Source organism: Montipora foliosa, chromosome 1 (assembly GCF_036669935.1).
Source record: "Montipora foliosa isolate CH-2021 chromosome 1, ASM3666993v2, whole genome shotgun sequence".
NCBI lineage: Eukaryota > Metazoa > Cnidaria > Anthozoa > Scleractinia > Acroporidae > Montipora > Montipora foliosa.
The window spans coordinates 13,863,854-13,880,502 of NC_090869.1; the positions used below are offsets into that span (position 1 = coordinate 13,863,854).

Consider the following 16,649-nt stretch of genomic DNA (forward strand, 5'->3'; position numbering starts at 1 on the left):
TTCCGCAACTTAGCTGATACGTAAGAAAAGAGAATTAAGACCAGGACTGGTTGTTGTAGGTTTATTGAGGGACAAAATGTAGTTTCCGCGGCGAAGATCATGCCTAACAAGAGGACGGGAGAGAAAACGTATTTTTCAGATAAGCAGAAAAACCCTTTTTTTTCCAAGAAAAAAAAAAACATACTTTTTTAAAGTAATACGAGGAAATTTTGAATGCCCTTATTGCATAGAGATGTAGAGTTTGACTTTAGTCATACGAGGACAGGTAATCTGCAATGATAAATCTCGTTATTCTCTTATTTACATTATACCGTTCTTTGACACAAGGAATACAGCGAAATGAAAGCACAACTTTCTCGCAAATTTTCTATGATAAAAACTTGTGTTGAAATCCAAATCTACGTTAACAGCACCCACCAGGCCACTCCTGAGAATATGGATAGAAATTGTTTCCGCTGGCCGCGCTTCAGCCCTTCGATGAGGGCCAGTCTCGTGCTTCTTATATTGCCTGCCTCGCTCATGCTCAAAGAATTCTGGGTAATTCGGCCATTCCATGACAAGGGAATGACTACCGATTCTCATTTCATTGATTTTTTTATAAGTGTCCGGGGCCAGCCAGTCCTACCAGCGAAATACCGCAATCGATTGAAGTTTTTAGCTTCATCAAAACTGCCCAAATTGTATCGTCAGGAGGTCCTCGGAATTCGTCCACAGAAAGGCCCAGAGAGACACACTTCACTTCGTGAACAGCCTTGTTTATAACAGAAGAAACATTTTAAGGCGTCCCAGTCTGCATGAAGCGCATCTCTCACCTCTGTCTGTCTCGAGAACGACCAGACACGCACGGTTTCTTACGTTACGTTTAAATGCCTGTAGAATCTGTGAACTGAAATGTCAATTGCTGGTACAAGACCAGCATTGTTAATTTTTTTGGATATGGCTAGGTATCGGAGAGCCGCAGAACATTTTACGCATCGCGCTGACGGAATGTTTCAACAAGAGAAACAAAACGCAGCCACATCAACCAAGACATCCGGCGACTGGAGGACGTCGTACCAAACGAGTCATCCCGGGATTTCGGCCCGTGCGATCGCATTTTGGGACCGCAGTTGGCCCCTTCAGCTGCTTTCTGCTACCGACCTTGCCTCCCGGTACAGGCATTGAGGGAGGGATATGTCGGCCCCTAAAACCATAATAAGACACATCCCACGCCTACTCACAAGCTCCAAACCGCCCTTCACGTCAATTTAACGTAAGAACAATTCGATGGCTTAAATATACAAAGGGACCAAACAGTCATTTTACTCTGACATGATGGGTAAGCACTGAAGGTCCCCCCGCAGATGTACAAAGTGTGAGGACTGCGCCCTACTGAATTTACTATACAATACATTCCCTCGAATTTCAGATAACGACAGGAGCGTATGTCTTCGAGATCCGTTACATTTGCAGCCATGAATACTAGCATATACAGATACATACTAATACATCCTGTTTAAAGATATATTCATTAAAAAGAAAGCCGCTGTACAAAATGCCGTCCTGATTCTCTTTTGTAAAAAACCGGTTAAACTCAGTCATAGGGACGGATAAAATCAGGATAGCCGCATTCCGCACCTTAGCTGATACGTAAGAAAAGAGAATTAAGACCAGGACTGGTTGTTGTAGGTTATTGAGTGACAAAATGTAGTTTCCGCGGCATACGCAACTAATTTCCCTTTGAATGGTTGTGCACCATGACTTTGAACTGAGGCATTGCAGCAACTCTATCAACCGTAACCAGAAACCCATAAGGGATGAAACGTGTAACGCGCGTTCACTGCTTCCGAATATTCAGTGCGAACTGATTGGTTGAATGTTTCAGTGCAAAGTACCATATTTGAAACCCCTCGCTCTAGTTGTTCCAAATATGGTACTTAGCAAATTGAATATTCAGAAGCTTGTTTCCCAGCACACAAGGGGCCGTTACACGTTTCAACCCTTATGGGTTTCTGCCGTAACGCAATCCCGTAAACGCCTGTCGGTCGCGTGTAGTTTCGTGGTCAGCGGCATCAATTTCGCTGAAAACGAACAAGACCCAACAAGACCCAACAATCCGCAACAAGACTGCAAACAATCTAAAACCATGTGATAGAGGCCTTCAAATCCGACAAATAATACATGAAACTCAACGAGCATGCTTCTTGGCTTAATTTTCGTAGGTGTAGCCGTATCTGTTGGCGCATTTATCTTAGATGTTTTCGCGAAGAAGAAGACCGACATTAACGGATCTCATGTGGTGGTATAATTTAATAACCTACTGTACATATCTGCTATGCCTGCTTTCAGCGTAGCGAATGCTTCGGTAGAATAGCAGAATATTGCTTTCCCTACCTGTGTTTAGGTCACCGGTGGAACAAGTGGTATTGGAAAGGCTTTGGCTATTAAACTGGCGAAATGTGGAGCTAGTGTGACCATTTTGGCCAGGAATATGGTGAGGTTTTGTGCATGATAAAAGAATGTTAATAGCGAGATAAAAATGATCTGATGTGCTGGAATAAATGAGTTAACAGGTCCACTTTCAGTCTGGCTAAGTGGTTCTAAGCCCACTTTAGTGCTTACCTAATACTGGGTCAGCTCGTACAGTGTTACATATATGTTACCTGGATTTATGTTAATGCAGCCTTTAATTAACTTGGCTCATTATCAAAGAAATGTGTTACTAAGGGACCACAACAGAATTTTCCCAGATGTGTCTGTGCGTTTTCATCAGTTACATTGAGCTTGCATGATTTTTTTTGTGAATGCATTGTTCAAAGTGGATGTGCAGTTTAGCTGTCAAGGTGGTTGACAGGTATTCCACTTTCACTGTGTGTTCCACGAGGGATAATGTATACCAATCATGTGGATTGTACAATTTAGAAACCAGTCACTTAAGTACCAGTCAATGTCCTTTGAGTTCGCATTTGGGCCACCTTCTACATCTATCACAACTTAGACGACATCTATCTGTGTATATATGGAGTACTATTTCGAAAACGAGTGTAAGGGTTTCATCAGGTTTCCAAACGCAAGAAAGCATTTGAGGCCACAGGCCAAATGGTTTTGTTTTTGAGCGTTTGGATACCTGATGAAACCCGAAGCACAAGTTTTTTGAAAATTGCACGTAACTTCTCCATTAACAAAGGAAAATTATATTTTGAACAATCTCTTTTCTCAAGTCAAACAGTTTTGTACAGCTCATGGTTGCTCAGAAGCATGTGAGAGCTGTGAGCAAGCACTTGTTGCCTTTAATTGATTTCAAAACAGGTCTGTTTGAATTCTTCAGTTCAAACCACATGTGTTTGAAATTATTGAATTCAAACCATATCTGTTTGAAATTCATTTTAATAGTGAATCTGTGATTAAGTAGTGTTTCATTGGGTTTCAAACTCCTCCGCATGACCAGAATGGGGTGATGCAATTGGCTTATTAACCTATGAATTATTAAGTAGTTTGAGAAGTTCAGTTTCAACCACTGAAGACATTTAATGTACCTGAATAGTGAGAGGAGGATGTCAGTCACCCAGGTGCCTCATTTTTTATAAACGATATGGTTTAGTATACATGAAATCATGAACTACCGGTACTATCAGACACACGCATGTCCATTTCCCCAATGAGGGACACTTAACTCCAGATAATTGAATTATTTTATGTGTCAGTGGGGACCAGTCTGATTGAGGTTGTTTTGGGTTTATAGCTAGCCTTTGTTGGTCAGTGTCCATCAACATGCACCCTGGCAACAGGTGTCGGGGTCATAAGTTCTAAATGCTTAAGTCTTGCTTATTTTATCTGTTGGCTTTTTTTCTTGTCGTTTCTGGTGAAAATTACTTGAAGAGCACTGGCTCAGCAAACTTTCAATGCTGATACATATAATAATATAATTATTTTATTTGAATGTGCCCCTGTGATAAAAAAAAAACTTGTTTTGTTTTTCCTTCAGATTTTGAACATGTGTTTGCTTAACACCTGACTGGCTAAATTTTGCAGTTTGATTTTTATCCAAAGGCCATTTGCTTTGAGAATAAGTTTCAGATTTCATGGTCCACCATTACTCACATTCAGAACTGACCGATTGGACCTCAGAAGGTTGGATCCACGGAAATGTGACGTCAAAGGTTCACTAGCTTGTAATTTCAGCATGTGACTGCAGCTATGTTATATATATAATATATGCAAAATGCGAGTTTAAAAGGCTGAAAGCCAAAAACTCCCGTGCTCCATATTAATTCTGTGGTGTACATTCACCCGCATTACATTCTTAAACTAATGAGTCTAAAGTTGACGTTATTTTCTCATCGATCCAGCTCTCTCAAAATCTTATTTAAAAAAAGTTAGTAATGGCTGACCATTGAATAGGAAAATTCCACTTAAAATAAACAGGTGTCTTTTTGAAATCAAGTCTTAAAACTTTGGTCGCGTAGTGTTTAGTTAAGTTAACATAGATTTCATATCCAATGGAAAATAAGAATTGATATTTTGGTCACAGGGGCACTTGAAATCAGAACTTCTAGCTTAATTTGCACATTAGTGCAAAAATTTATTGAGGAGACTATATCAAATTATCTTTTGTACATTTTAGGAAAGACTGGAAGAAACCTTAAAAGAAGTAAAGAAGCATTTAGCTCCAGACAGAAAGGTCTCCATTTATAATTATATTATTTACAACATAGTTACTATCAATTGTGCACGTACATTGTAATTTTTGTATCCAGCTGCTTACTATTGACAGAAGTACTCTAACTTCCAAATTTTTGTTTGCAGTAAATTTTGGCACCAGTGTATACTTAATGATAACCTATTGTGATTAAATTGCTTCTAACCAGGACACACTATTATTTTGTGTAAAGTTGAAAACACTTGCAGTCATTTGTCCTACTGCTTGGGTTGGTGAGAGGCACATGGGGTCTCTCCTTGAGATGACATCACATTAAACTAACATCTTCCCTGCATTTCAGTCGTAAAAGAATGTTTTTCTATAGCTACGAGTTGTTTGTAACATCATTTTAATAGGTGTTACAGTGTATTACCCATGACCCTCTCTAGCTTATCACAATAATTATTAATTAAATCAGAGTGAAAAATGACTTTTTCTGTTTTAGGGCAAGTTTAAATGGTAACATTCCAAAACGTGTTTGCTATAGGTAAAGAGATAGTGTATATTTCAACAAAGACAACTATTTAAAATTCAGGGCATTTAAAAATTAATGTGTTTGTATGTACTAGGCGAGCAGTTATGTATACAACGATTGAATTTGCTCGTATTACATGTACATCGAAATGATGTGACAATGACAGTTGAATTCAAACTCAAAGACTTGATAATACTTGTATTTAAGTGTGCACAATCATGTTACAGATAGTGATCTAGGTACATATGTCAATTCATTTTTATTCATATGTCTCACGCAGGTGTTAGCCCTCTCTGTGGATATTGCTAGAGATGCAACAGATGTAGAAAACACCATAAACCAAGTTAGTTTTGTTTGTTTAATGATAATAATTTGTGAATCCTTCCCTTAACTTTTAAAGTCCTTGTGATCCTTTTTAATTTTTTCTCCTTTTTTAACTTTTTGTTTAAATATCTATAATTATTATAAATTATGCTAAAACTTGTTGCCGAGCCAGTTGGATCCTGGTAACTAATGTCAAGAATGTAATGTTGAAACATTCACTAGCATTTGAAGGGTATTAAACTACATTGTATAATCTGACATTTTCTGTAAAGGCTTTATTAGCTCTTGATTTTCAACAAGACTTAACACTTTGCACATTTCTTTCTGAAGAGGTGAAAACAAGTTACTTCTTTGACGTCATTAGTTTGGCTCAGTCAAAGTTTTTTGCATATAATTATTATTTCAAAGGCCTGCTAAAACATGTGGATACACTATATGGGGGAAAACAAATTATTGAAGTACTACTCTCCTGACACTATAGATATTTATAATAAACAAAAAGTTGACAAACGGGAAAAAAGGTGTCACAGGGACTAGTTTTATGTTTGTGAGGATGGTATTTAGCAGCTGCTTTATCACTAATATCTGTCATTTCTTCTGTTTTATGAGTCAGGAAAATATTGTAATTATGCAGAGGATGCAGATTTTAGGGATCCATGTGCACATACCGATCATTCTGTTCTTTTTACATGTACTTCTTGGTCCTGAGGCAAGTCCAAGAAGTACATTGTATTAGTCACCCACAAAGCACTCGGGCTGGAGCTTATACTGGTCTCTGTAGCATGAAGAGAACATCATGGGATACCCCCAGCAGTACATCCCAGAGGTGTACATGTAGCAAATAATTAGCCTAAGGTCACTCTCTCAAAATGTTAGCATGTGAGGCCACAAAAGTACAAAATATGGAATTTTAGAGTAACAGAGAATTCTATTTTATAGCCGAACCCTGCACACCGATTGGTAAACAAGAAGATCTTTTAGTTCTTATAACCGCACTTAAGAAAAAATTTATCTGTTTTTTACCATGACTATAGTTGCAACGTAGTGCACATTCCAAAACAGACCTTGTTGATTCACTGAGTGACTAAATTAGGTCCACACAAAATCACCTCATCAATCTGTAGCACAACAACTGACAACGACTGCACACAATCTTATTGCACCATCACTTAATATAATAACCGTTGTGAAAACTCCGATTGCACCATCAGTCGTAGTTGTTGTGAAATTTCCGATGATGTAATGGTCTTAATTAATCTGGACCTTTCTTCGGATATGTATGGGTATGAACGATACGACAGTAACACTTAGTCTATTAACAACTTACAGTTTTCTTTCTTAAAAATCAAGATTAAATTTAATTGGTTTTTTACATGAGAAAAGGGCTAGCAATTGAAAGTAGTCACACGTGTCACATCATTCAAGAATTACGTTATCCACAGCTATCTTTAGCACGGTGGTTATTTCCCTACCAATGACAGTTGCAACGTTGACACATTCCATGAATGACGTAATGGCTTTTTATGTATTCAATACTCGCTTCTAATCAAGCACTTCTGTCAATAAATAACACCAATAGGCAATATATTTTGTATTAAAATAATAAAGAGTGGAATATTCATAAAATTTTAAGTACATTAACATGTTAACAGCTTTTGGTGAAAAACATCATAAACTGCGTGATTCGAAGTCCCACTGACTATATGGCCGAGTGGAAGTTTAGGTCTGCTCACCAACAAAACTAAAAAGAAAAAAAAAACAACGGGCAGAGCAAGAACCACCCTTGGCCCATGGCCTTGCGGTTGAAAAATATGGTAACCCATGCCATCTGTGAGAAAATTTGGTTTTGGTCACCGTACGACTTTACGTACATTCACCACTCCATGTATAACAATGTGACCAGTATCACGTGACCATTTTGCATTGTAGGCTCAAGTTTTAATAGAGCTCATCAAGGTGGCCATACTCCGGCCTCTTGTACAGTGTACATCTTTGATATTGGACATCCATGGTATTGTTAATTGGCACATGTCTGTCATAACAAGGAGTCTGCTGACCAGTATCATGTGACCATATCGTGGGCTCAAGTTCAGAGCTCATCTATCTCTGACAGCTGTTTTTTTTAAGTTGACTGCTGACCAGGTACTGGGTTTCAATTGCATTGCAGGCTCAAGCCAGGTTACATGTAACTTGATCATTGTAAGTTAGTCTAAGAATAAATAACCCAGGAGTGCAGCTTTTAGGTTCAGCTAAATCTTGTTATTAGCTGTTACAAGGAGGAACAGAACATTTTAGCCAATATGATATGCATTACTCTCCTCTTTCTTACTCGCTAATGCAATGTACATAGTGTAGTTCAGGCTACTGATGAGGGAAGATTGAAGCATCTTTATTCAGTCTGATTTCAGTGACTTGCAGTCTTTACATTCTCTTTCAACAAGTGTGGTTTCACTGACTGATATTACTATAATGAATACATTTGACTTCTGCAGGCATGTGAAAGTCTTGGTCCAGTAGATATTTTCATAAACTGTGCTGGTTTTGCTGTTTGTGGACTGTTTGAAGACACCTCAGTGGACAATTTTAAGGTCTGTAGCATCTGTAAGGTGCTCAAGCCTTTTTTTATTATTATAATTATATTAAATTTTTCTATATCCAACTAGAGAAGTACATCCTAGTACTCCTTTCATTTGCCACAGACTATGCGAAGTCCACAATTATAATAATTATCAATCATTTATTTCTGATATGGTTTGAAGAAAATTTGGAAATTATACAGCAATTGCAAGTCTTACTATGCGGCAAGAAAGGTCTCACTATTATATGGCAAATTATGCAGTTTCGTTTTAGGTAATGTACCCGTGTTTTGTTTGGTCTAAGGGGAGCACAATCCATTTCTTGTTGTTCAAGAACATATATTAAAGCACAAGGGAATGATGAAAACATCTGAAATAATTAACTCATTTGTTGCCCTATTTTAAATTATTGAAATCAAGATGTAATTTTGCCCATTTTATAGTGACTTACAATATAACAGACAAACTTTTGTAGACCAACCACTACTGTACATTGGATGAATTGAACAAAACAACGTACTGTACCATCGTCAATGTAAATGCAATATACGATTTGTGGCGATTTTAGGTTTTTATATGAAATCGCAATATCGCATAATATTATTAAAAACTGAACTATGGATATCAGATTTCCAGCATTTTAATTGGCTCGCCGGACACAGGCTATCAGTTCATATACCTGCTGTACCTAATGTGGTCAAGGAACGTGTCAGCAATAAAGCGAGCTGAAACATTTTTGCAACTCTGAGAAAAAAATGGCTGACAAAAGCCGTTTTGAACCGGAATTGCCCTAGGCAGAAATCGATGAGTCAGTGGAAGAGTTGTTGACCCTAAAACAATAGACCTTATTCATTATTGCCGGGCACATTTATTATAACTAATATTATTTTTTTCCACGTGCAAATTAGCCTGGCAAGCCTCATTTTAGAGCAAGAATTCTTTTTAATTCAATGTATGGTATCGAGGCTTGGAAGGCTAATTTGCACTTCGACAAAAGAATTTATTTATAAATTAATTGGCCGCCATTTATGAATAAGATCTACAGTATAATAAATTATTATTCTACTCAGGCTTGCTGGATGTAAAATGATTGTAAACAATTCTGCACTACAGGCCTCATTGGTTATGTACATATTCAGTGCGCCCTCGCAGAATAATAATATTGTTATAAATCAGAAGCCCTGATTGAAGAACCCTTTCACCCCAAAGAGTGACACTTAATTAGATTTTACTTTGTCTAACAGCAGATCATTGACTAGACAGTTTAACTCATTGTTACTCAAAGAGTGACACTGGTAAATCACTGGCTTTATCACTAATATATCAGCCACTTCTTCTGTTTATGTGGAAAATACCATAATTATGCAGAGGATGGGAATTTTAGGGAATTATGAGGATCTGTATTGCCGCATCCTGTCAGATGCCATGCAGTTTGATTATTGTTATTGTGCATACCGCTCGGTATAATTATTCTGTGCATCTTGAGATATTCCTATGGGTGGTGCTTATAAGACAGGGATGTTTTTGGGTGGTTTAAAACTATGCAAAGAAAGCATAACTTAGCAAGTGCTCTTGGAATCCAAAAAGAAAATTGGGGGTAACCCTGCATTTTTCAAAGATAACCAAGCTTCAATTTGGAAAAGAATGCCATACATTGCTTTGTATTCTAAACTTTTTGCATGCATTTTTCAAAGATACATGTAATAATTATTATTATCTTTGAAAAATGCATGCCGATTGGTTACCTGCCAATTTTCTTTTTGAATTTCAATAACACTTGTTAAAAAGTGCTACTATGATCAATTTTTATCCCTTTAATTTTTTGGTTTATCACATAGAGTACCATGAAACATTAAAAACGCTGTTTACCGTTTGGAAATATCTGCATTGTTTCCGGAGATATTTAAGTTTGAAAAATGTGTAAAATATGCAAATGAGAAGGCTGACGACATCATTCACCCAACCCAATAGAGCATCAAGAATATAAATAGAGCTATCTCGGTCAATTTGCAACAAAGACCATTGAAACTTGGTGAGCTAATAGTTCTGAAGGCAACACGTACGACTGTAAATAAATTGGTTCCCATGGCAACTCACTCTTTTCCAGTCCCCTCCAACCTGATTTCAGTATTTTGGTGATCTCAGGCTAGAAAAACATTAACCAAGGCCACAAACTCGACCTAACATCTTTATATGCTGGCAGGATCATGCAGATGAGACACCATTTGCAAATATCAAAACAGAACGCCAACGGTGGCCTGCAAAGCCTTGTATGTTGCCATGGTTACAAAAATGGTATGCTCATATTGTGGAACACATCTACTAGAATCTTACTGCAAAGAACCAAGTATTTCTGATACAAATTGGCTGAGATATCTTTCTCCATCATACTTGATCAAAATTTTGGTTGGATTTATGACATCATATCACTTGGCTAATTTGCATATTTAAAAAAACTTGAATATCTCCAGAACAAAAAGAGATATTTGAAAATGGTAAACAACAGCATTCTTCTTCTCGTACAGACTACATATTTATGTGCCAAAATGGCTTAGATAGGGAAGATGCAAATTTCGTCATACAGCTGTATATAGTTACATGTACTGTAGCACTTTAAGATCTGCTTTTCCTATATATTCACTAAAGTAAACCACGCAAAGATACCTTTGAATTAGTAGGTACCGTCCTTAAAGGAGTGCTCAATTATGGTACCTTGCAGGCCATGATAAACACTAATTATTTGGGTAGTGTCTTCACAAGTCGTGCTGTTGTAAAGAAGATGAAGGAAAGAAAGAAAGGTCACGTGGTGTTTGTCTCATCAATTGGAGGCCAGGTACACGTATAAATACGAAAAACTCAGGGCTCAGTATTTATATACTGCATGTGAGAGGTAGCAGGTTTTAGTCTCCAAAAGAAATTAATAGGATGCAAGTTGACCATGACAGGCGGAATTTGACAGAAGGCTGGTTTTGTATACTATTGTTCTTTCTACCTTAAAAATTAACAAAAATCCTTAAATAGACATATAAGGACTGGGAGCACTGTTTTTGATCGCCATTCCATTTGTGTGTCTAATTAGATTCAGTTGTTGTCAAATGAAGTTGTTGGTTCTCCAGTGTGCTGCATTAGTGTTTCCCAGATACTCCCCTCTCATCGAAAACCAAATTTTGATTTGATTTATTTGCAGACCTCAATATCATAATAGTGCATTTGTGCCTAGCTTTAGAGAACTAAAGTCCTTAATAAAGTACATTATTTATTAATAAAAATCTTTTTTTCTAGTTTGGGATATTTGGTTTCACTGCTTATACTCCGTCAAAATTTGCTCTTAGAGGATTCGCTGAAGCTCTTTTCATGGAGGTAACAGTTATATACTATTGCTCCAACTATGTTTTGAAAGTGCATGATAAGAATTTTGGGGAGAATGCAGACTTCGTTTTATAGCCTTTGTTTGATCAGCATGGTTCTGCATGATGCCCTTGATTGCTAGGCTTAGGGTTGTTAATTTTTTTCTTTTATTAGTTTTATTAGATTTCAAATTCTATACTTAGATATTTTCATCGGCACGGACAACACACGGACAACGAGAGAGAATTATGAAAATCTTTCAAGACAGTTATTACATAAATCATTTAAAATAACGGACAAGTAATTTTGTTGTGAGTGTATATTAAAAATTAGACAAATAGTGCACACTATTTGTAAAGAGCAGGAGACAGCATCCCCGGTGTCATAGTCTCTGTTCCATGCCAGTTTTATTTACAGTCCATAGTTTCCATCTATACATGGTATAATGGGTTAGTTCAAACAACAGAAATACATGCTTCAAATATTTTCTTGTGAGCTGAATGAACAGGTATTTAACACGAGACATTGTGAGAGCAAAGCCCTCAAGTAGACAACCAGCACGAAAAGATGTAAACAATTACCATAATTAAAACTTAGATGAGGAGCTTTCTTAATGTGTGTAAGTTTCCTATGGCAAATTGCCAAGCTTTAAGCATGCAAAGCGCAAATACCCGACGTGTTATTTACGAGTCACTGTAGTAATCTCAGATTATTGAAGTGTGTTCCTTCAGTCGCTTAGCCTGTATCTCCGTAGGGTTCCAAGCTAGAAAACTAAACGTATGACAAAAAGAGACTGTCTTCAGATCAAGATCAATACGGGTAACAACGTTTTTTGGTTGGTCTTTATTGTTTTGGGTGTTCCATGATGTTCCGGTATTCCGGGGTGTTCCAGTGTTCTGATGTTCCGGTGTTTCTGGTTTTAGCACATCCCTAAATTAAAGGCCTAACAGTGTTTAAATGAACAGGCTTCAGCTAGTAAAATACATCTAACAAAAGAAAAATCGTAGTCAAGTGATTTGTAGCGATAGTTACAACTGTAGTTCCAGTCTATCCCTTAAGTATAAATGGAGTGAAACACTGTTCAGGGCAGACTGTGATATGAACTTTACACTATTGTCTGCCCCTCTCCGCACCCGTGCAGGAAGCAAACCCATAACTGAGGAGAAAGTGCTCTAAGTATATCATCTGCAAATGGTTCAAAGACTTTCAAGTCTTCTCACATGAGGTCCATAAACCATAGCCCATGATCATACAACCCTTCAGTGTTTCTAAAATCTGTGGGAATGTTAAAGAACCCACACTTTGCAAACAGAAGGGCAAGGAGTTCCTAGTCTTAAGCTCTGTGTTATTCTTTCCAGCAAAAATTTGCCAGCCTGACATTGATGCCTCAAAATGCTTGTGGTGCTTGTGGTGCATGAGGCCACATTAGCAAAAACAGGCACAAGGCAAGGGGGCTGTGCCAGGTGCGGGAACATGCATGTACATGTGCATTATTGCACAATTCATGCAGATGTAGAAACACACCGTATATTTACCACAAGGTGCTGTGAGATGGGGAATGATTATTATTATTATCTGAGAAGACTGGAAAATCTATACTTGTTTGTCATTGCAGGGGTTTCAATAACTTTTGAAGTAGATGCCTGAACTAATCAATGCAAGCGGTGGTCACTCTTGTCTTTAACAAGGGCTTGAGTGAGAATCAAGGCAGAGTATCCGGCGGTGAGAGGCAAATTTCTGACAAACAGACGGCGGTATACCACCGGTGACCGGCTTCTAATGAAACCCCTGCATTGTCATCACAAAAGTAGCACTTTCTCTGAAAAGTCATTCATGGTCCAGAAATTGATCTCCTACACCTACAGTGTAATTTTAGTGCGTTTTATTTTGAGCCAATGGTGGGTTTGCTCTATCCATCAGCATTCACTTGTTGGCTCCAGTGCATTACCTTGCTACAGTCCAATTAACCCTTCATTTTTGCAGGTGAAACCATACAATGTTGCTGTTTCTGTGGTGTTCCCACCAGACACAGACACACCAGGATTTGAAAATGAGAATAAGCATAAGGTATGAACTGGTCATCTGCTTCCTCAAATCATGTGTCAGTCAGTGGTTCTGACATGATTTCTCAAAAATTGAGGATCTGCTGTATATCCACAACAATTTTTTAAATGTTATTAGTCTTGGCCACTGATAAAATGGCTGAAATACCATTCATTAAGGCAATCATCTGCCATATGCTGCACACAATCTGAACACTAGTGCAGTCATACTTCAATCATTGTAGCCTTTTTTAAGGTAATTTCTGAAAAAAATGCCTGTGGATCAACCGTTACAAAAACTCTGAAATGGAGCAGCTCCCAATAATACATACCCTATTATTTATATTATTTTTGTGAACTATTAAATTAATATGAAGCTTGTGCAATTGACCGGAATTAGATGAATTGGCCAATAATCACAGGCACAAAATGCTATTAATAAAATGAATATCATGTCGTCTAAAGTTTGTTATATGGCTGTCTCTGAGTATTTCACTGAGCCCCTAGTCTTAACTCTGAGGTGCATTTAACCTCACACTCAGTAGAGTTGATTTGAAGCTGCTCAAACCTAACACTAGCATATCAACCAGGCCCCAGTTGTTTAAAGGCTGGATAACTTAAAGGGGCTAGGTCACGCAATTTTAGGCAATTTCAGCACTGATCAAATGGTCATAGAATTAACTAAAATATCAAAATAACTGTTCAAAACTATAGAAGAACTCTAACAAAACACAGGGAATCCAAGAAGGGACATGGATGGACAAAACTGGAGAGGATTGAAATGGATTGAATTTGGGTGAATTTGAAAAACGTAGGCCCACCTTTTTTCAATTTTATATCAGTCTATATCAAAATGTCATTTACACAGCTGGAAAATCATTCTCAGTTGTTATGTGCATGATTTTGAAAATGAAAGACTCTTGCTCTGCCAATTTGTCGTTTAGAGCTCATAATTAACAAAATTAAACAAAATTACCTAAAATAGCGTGACCTAGCCCCTTTAATCTAGAGGATACCGGTAATTATTAGTCACTTTCCAGAGAATAAAAATTTACTCCACGTTAACCGTTGACCAAGGTTTTCACTTTACTTAGATGTACTTTAATAGAGTACATATTCACATAAGTGGGCAAATACTTAAATCTTGTGCAGATTGAAACTGCTGGATGGTGACGTATCCACCAGATAAAGTTATCCGCTCTTTGAACAAGCGGGGTCTGATCTTTAACTTTTGGTGGCGACGGCAACATTAAAATTTTTTATAATTTATCTCCGCACCCATTTCAGGACATAAGTGTGTGCATTCGAAAGTCATTCGATTTCATGTTGAACTTTGCAATCCAACTGCTCTTTCTTTTGATTTAACTGTCTCCTGAATTGGAGGGGAGGGGGGGGGGGGGGCTTCCTCTACTTGGCTGTATACAGGAGTGCAGCTTAACATAATGTTCTTGTGTGGCTTAATTGTCATTATTTTTTTTTTATATGTATTGGTTGTAATTTCCAGCCTGAAGAGACCCATGAGATCAGCAGTTCTGCTGGGCTTTTTACACCAGATCAAGTAGCAACCAATATAGTGTCTGGAATTAAGGTACTAACTGTTTCCATTGGAACTTTTCCAACCATTGCTCAATGGGAATTTGCAGTCGTGTATTGGTCGGCTCACACAAAAAAGGAGAGGAAAGGAACTTAATTTATTATGTGTCTACTCTTCTAAGGCCAGAGCACTATTAAATTGGTGACACTGTCAACTGAAATCTAAAAAATAATGCAAATTAAATCAAGTGTTGGTTCTTGAGGAGAGGGGAAAACCGAAGTACTGCACCCGGAGAGAAACCTCAGGATGCAGAGTAACCAACAAACTTAACCAACATATGACGCTGAGTCTCGGAATGGAACCCGAGCCACATTGGTAGGACCATTCCTGGACCAAAGTTTCCCGTCCAAAGACATCAGAACGTCCAATAAGGAAGTATGGATTTCGAACCCTTGCAGTATTGTCCTATTGTAGTTTCCATGGACAGGAAACTTTGGTTCGGTGGTGAAACTGTATGTTGTGACACCTAGTTGTATAAATGAGGACATGTCTCAGTTACATACCGTACTGTTAGTCTAGGGGACTGTCATACTAACGTTGAAATTGATGAAGGGTTAGTTTCTAAAGAAACTGTGGTGCTGCGTCGGTGGGGAAGTAGTATACAAAAATTTGGTTTTATCAACGGAGTTGATAATGTAAATTGGCCACCGTACAGAGATTCTAAAAGCTGACGTTTCGAGCGTTAGCCCTTCGTCGATTCGCTCTGACGAAGGGCTAACGCTCGAAACGTCAGCTTTTAGAATCTCTGTACGGTGGCCAATTTACATTATCAACTAACGTTGAAATTGCTCGCTTTCCCTCCATGTGGATTTACAACTTCCTCGGCTCTGACTGTAAGCGAAAAACAAACGAACTATTAATAAGCAGAAGTTTTTTGGATTATACAGGTGTGGCCCTAGCTGGGAAAATCAAACAATACGTAATCAAGAGCTTAGTGTTGTGCGCTATAAAAGGAGCTGATAATTTTTCAAGGTTTGGTTCGTCAGTTAGTTTTCGTACGTATTCGAACGACTTTAAGAAAGTTCGACATTAGGCATCTTTCGCTGGAATTATCGTTTCGTGTCCTTTCGTTTTGTTTCGAAATAGCTTCGTTACTGCGCCTTTCAATAACATGCGGTTAACCGACAAATGCGTTTTTCGCTACCGTCAATTAAATGTTCAGCGGCTCCTCCGAGTTTCCGACTACTGTCGAGTGCGCAGTAATCAAATCACATCGTTGAGTCCACTTCAGTCAACATAGTCGGAAGCTGGGAGGAGCCGCCGAACATTTGATTGACGGTAGCGAAAAACGCATTTGTCGGTTGACCTTTGAATTTAAGAGTCTGCATGTTATTGAAAGGTGCAGTAATTCTTTAGGTCGTCGAGTAGGTATTACGTAAAAAGTAAGTTTAGACAAACGTTTTGTGAAATACCCCGCGCCGTGGCCGTGTGGTACCCACCTCTACGGACCTGGGATCGCATCCTAAGCTCGTGCGTGGGCTGACATTTGTCAATCTCAATCTTACTTTGATGGTTTTTCTCCGGGCACTCCGGTTTTTCCTCCCTCAGCAAAATCTCCCTCATTCATGGGTCGTGTTGTAGAGCCGAGCGCCTAGCCGGTGCCTAGTGAATT

General features: G+C 38.2%; 1 protein-coding gene across 1 annotated transcript in view; it reads left to right on the top strand.

Annotated features, from left to right (window-relative positions):
* Positions 1-2,047: 2,047 nt before the first annotated feature.
* Positions 2,048-16,649, top strand: part of LOC137988058 (3-dehydrosphinganine reductase-like) — a 19,054-nt gene continuing 4,452 nt past the window's right edge. The window contains exons 1-9 of the mRNA XM_068834145.1: positions 2,048-2,281; positions 2,384-2,473; positions 4,604-4,660; positions 5,434-5,496; positions 7,970-8,065; positions 10,773-10,886; positions 11,336-11,413; positions 13,385-13,468; positions 14,948-15,031. Coding sequence (XP_068690246.1) covers positions 2,177-2,281; positions 2,384-2,473; positions 4,604-4,660; positions 5,434-5,496; positions 7,970-8,065; positions 10,773-10,886; positions 11,336-11,413; positions 13,385-13,468; positions 14,948-15,031 — 771 coding nt within the window. The 5' untranslated portion in view covers positions 2,048-2,176. The remainder of the gene's footprint in view (positions 2,282-2,383; positions 2,474-4,603; positions 4,661-5,433; positions 5,497-7,969; positions 8,066-10,772; positions 10,887-11,335; positions 11,414-13,384; positions 13,469-14,947; positions 15,032-16,649) is intronic.